The sequence below is a fragment of the Guillardia theta genome (genome assembly GCF_000315625.1).
Source record: "Guillardia theta CCMP2712 unplaced genomic scaffold GUITHscaffold_55, whole genome shotgun sequence".
NCBI lineage: Eukaryota > Cryptophyceae > Pyrenomonadales > Geminigeraceae > Guillardia > Guillardia theta.
In genome coordinates this window covers 241,081-243,060 of record NW_005434619.1, presented here as the reverse complement: position 1 = coordinate 243,060, position 1,980 = coordinate 241,081, and the positions used below count along the sequence as shown (strand labels likewise).

Genomic DNA, 1,980 nt, shown 5'->3' with positions numbered 1-1,980 from the left:
CCCCGTCCCCCCCCCCACTCTGTCTCCTCTACTCTCCTCCTCCTCCTCTCCTCCTCTCTCCTCTCCTCCTCTCTCCTCTCCTCCTCTCCTCTCCTCCTCTCTCCTCTCCTCTCCACCTCTCTCCTCTCCTCTCCTCTCCTCTCCTCTCCTCCTCCTTACTTTCTTCTCCTCCTCTCTTCCCTCGTCCTCCCCTGCAGTCTCTTGCGCCCCAGCCCGCCCTCGCTGTCTCGTCTGCCCTTTTATCTCTCCTCCTCCCCCATCATGTTTCTTTCTCCTCACCGTTGCTGCAGCCGTGGGCCGAGGCTCAGCCTCACGCGTGGGATGTGAGTCAATTCGTCTCCTCCTCCTCCTCCTCCTCCTCCTCCTCCTCCTCCTCCTCCTCCTCCTCCTGCCCCTCTGACTGGCCGCAGGACTACGAGCGGCGAGATGGAGGGTCGGGGCTGCACACGAGCGTGAGGACGAGATATGGTCCTGGAGGATCATCAAAGTAGGACAGCAGAGAGATGGCTGGCGTTGAGAGGAAGAGGAAGGAGACGGAGAGGGAGGGGAGGGGAGGGCAGAGAGGGGAATGGAGGGGAGGGAGGGAGGAGGAGGGAGGTCGTGATGGTAATGGGAGGACGCAGGCTTGCAGACGCTGGAGGGCTGGGGGCTTTCTTGATGGGAGGGGATGAGGTGAGTTTGCTCCATTCCGCACTCCTTCTCCTGCCCCTGCCCCTGCCCCTGCCCCTGCCCCTGCCCCTGCCCCTGCCCCTGCTCCTGCCCCTGCCCTTGCTCCTGCTCCTGCTCCTCCTTGCTACCTGTGCTGCTGCCACGGTCAACTTCTAGTGAGATCGTGGGGCTACAGGAAGAGGAGGACTACGCCCCTGCGCACCGACGTCTTCAGGCGAGGAAGGAGCAGGTAGAGGAGGAGGCGTGCCTGTGCTCTCAGTTGATCTTGTTTGCGTGATACCTTCAGGGCAGATAATCTCAGAGTTAGAGGAGCTCCGCAGAGAGGTTTGCACCCCTTCCTCCTCCTCCTCCTCCTCCTCCCTCCCTCCCTCCCTCCTCCCTCCCTTCCTCCTCCTCCTCCTCCTCCTCCTCCTCCTCCTGATCCTTCCAATCCTGCTGCTGCCGCCCTCCTGATCACCTACTCCTTCGTCTTCCACTGTTTCTCCCTCCCCACACCTTCCTCCTCACCTTCTCGTGTCTCGCCCTCACTACCCGTGCAGCACATAAAGAGATCGCGATAGTCTCGCCACGTCTCTTCTAGCTCGTTCTCAGCTTCTCTTCTCCTGCTGGCGCTCAGCTCGAGAGCTCTTGGGTGCCTCAGGTTGTCAAAATTTTGAATTTACAAGGTCCGATGATAACTAAACTACATAATTCCGCTCGTCTAACCCCAGCTGCAGCAGAGCAGCCGCCCCCTCCTACCCGCGCTTGTGAAAGATTTCGCGCACCTTCAAAGCACCTCCAGCTGAGAAAGGGGGATAAAAAAATCCGCGGGCCCTCCCAGCTGGGCACTAGTCGGAGTCGGAGGCCCCTCCAACCTGCTTGTCAAACTCCTCCTTGGATATGATGCCCTTTCTCAGCTTCCTCAGCAGACGAGCCTCCCGCGTGAAGTCGTCGAGCTCCTCCGGTGCCTCCCCAGCTGACTTGCTCTTCTTCATCTTCCTCTCCTTCTTGAGCACCTTCGCCGTCGTTTTCTGTCACCCACTGTCACCCTCTGCCAACGTTGATGATGGTGCTGGTGCTGGTGGTGGTGATGGTGGTGCTGCGCCTCCTGCTTCCTGCTTCCTGCTTCCTGCACCTGCTTCCTGCTTCCTGCTCCTGCTCCTGCTTTTGCTATCTATGCCCCTCTACAGTCCTCTCGGAGCTCTCATTCCTCTGCATAATTTCTCCATCCTCATCTCTCGCCGTTCATTCCTTTTCCTCGTCTTTCGCTCCTTCCTCACCTCGCTCCATGCTCGGTTCTTGATGCGCTGCAGAAGCATCTTCTCCTTGTTC

General features: G+C 59.4%; 1 protein-coding gene across 1 annotated transcript in view; it reads left to right on the top strand.

Annotated features, from left to right (window-relative positions):
* GUITHDRAFT_141525 (hypothetical protein) overlaps positions 1-1,229 on the top strand; it is a gene marked incomplete at both ends in the record, with an annotated part of 2,951 nt that extends 1,722 nt beyond the window's left edge. Inside the window, 6 exons of the mRNA XM_005828976.1 lie at positions 291-323; positions 411-487; positions 624-672; positions 845-898; positions 961-993; positions 1,209-1,229. Of these exons, the coding sequence (XP_005829033.1) occupies positions 291-323; positions 411-487; positions 624-672; positions 845-898; positions 961-993; positions 1,209-1,229 (267 nt within the window). The remainder of the gene's footprint in view (positions 1-290; positions 324-410; positions 488-623; positions 673-844; positions 899-960; positions 994-1,208) is intronic.
* Between the last annotated feature and the right edge of the window lie 751 nt (positions 1,230-1,980).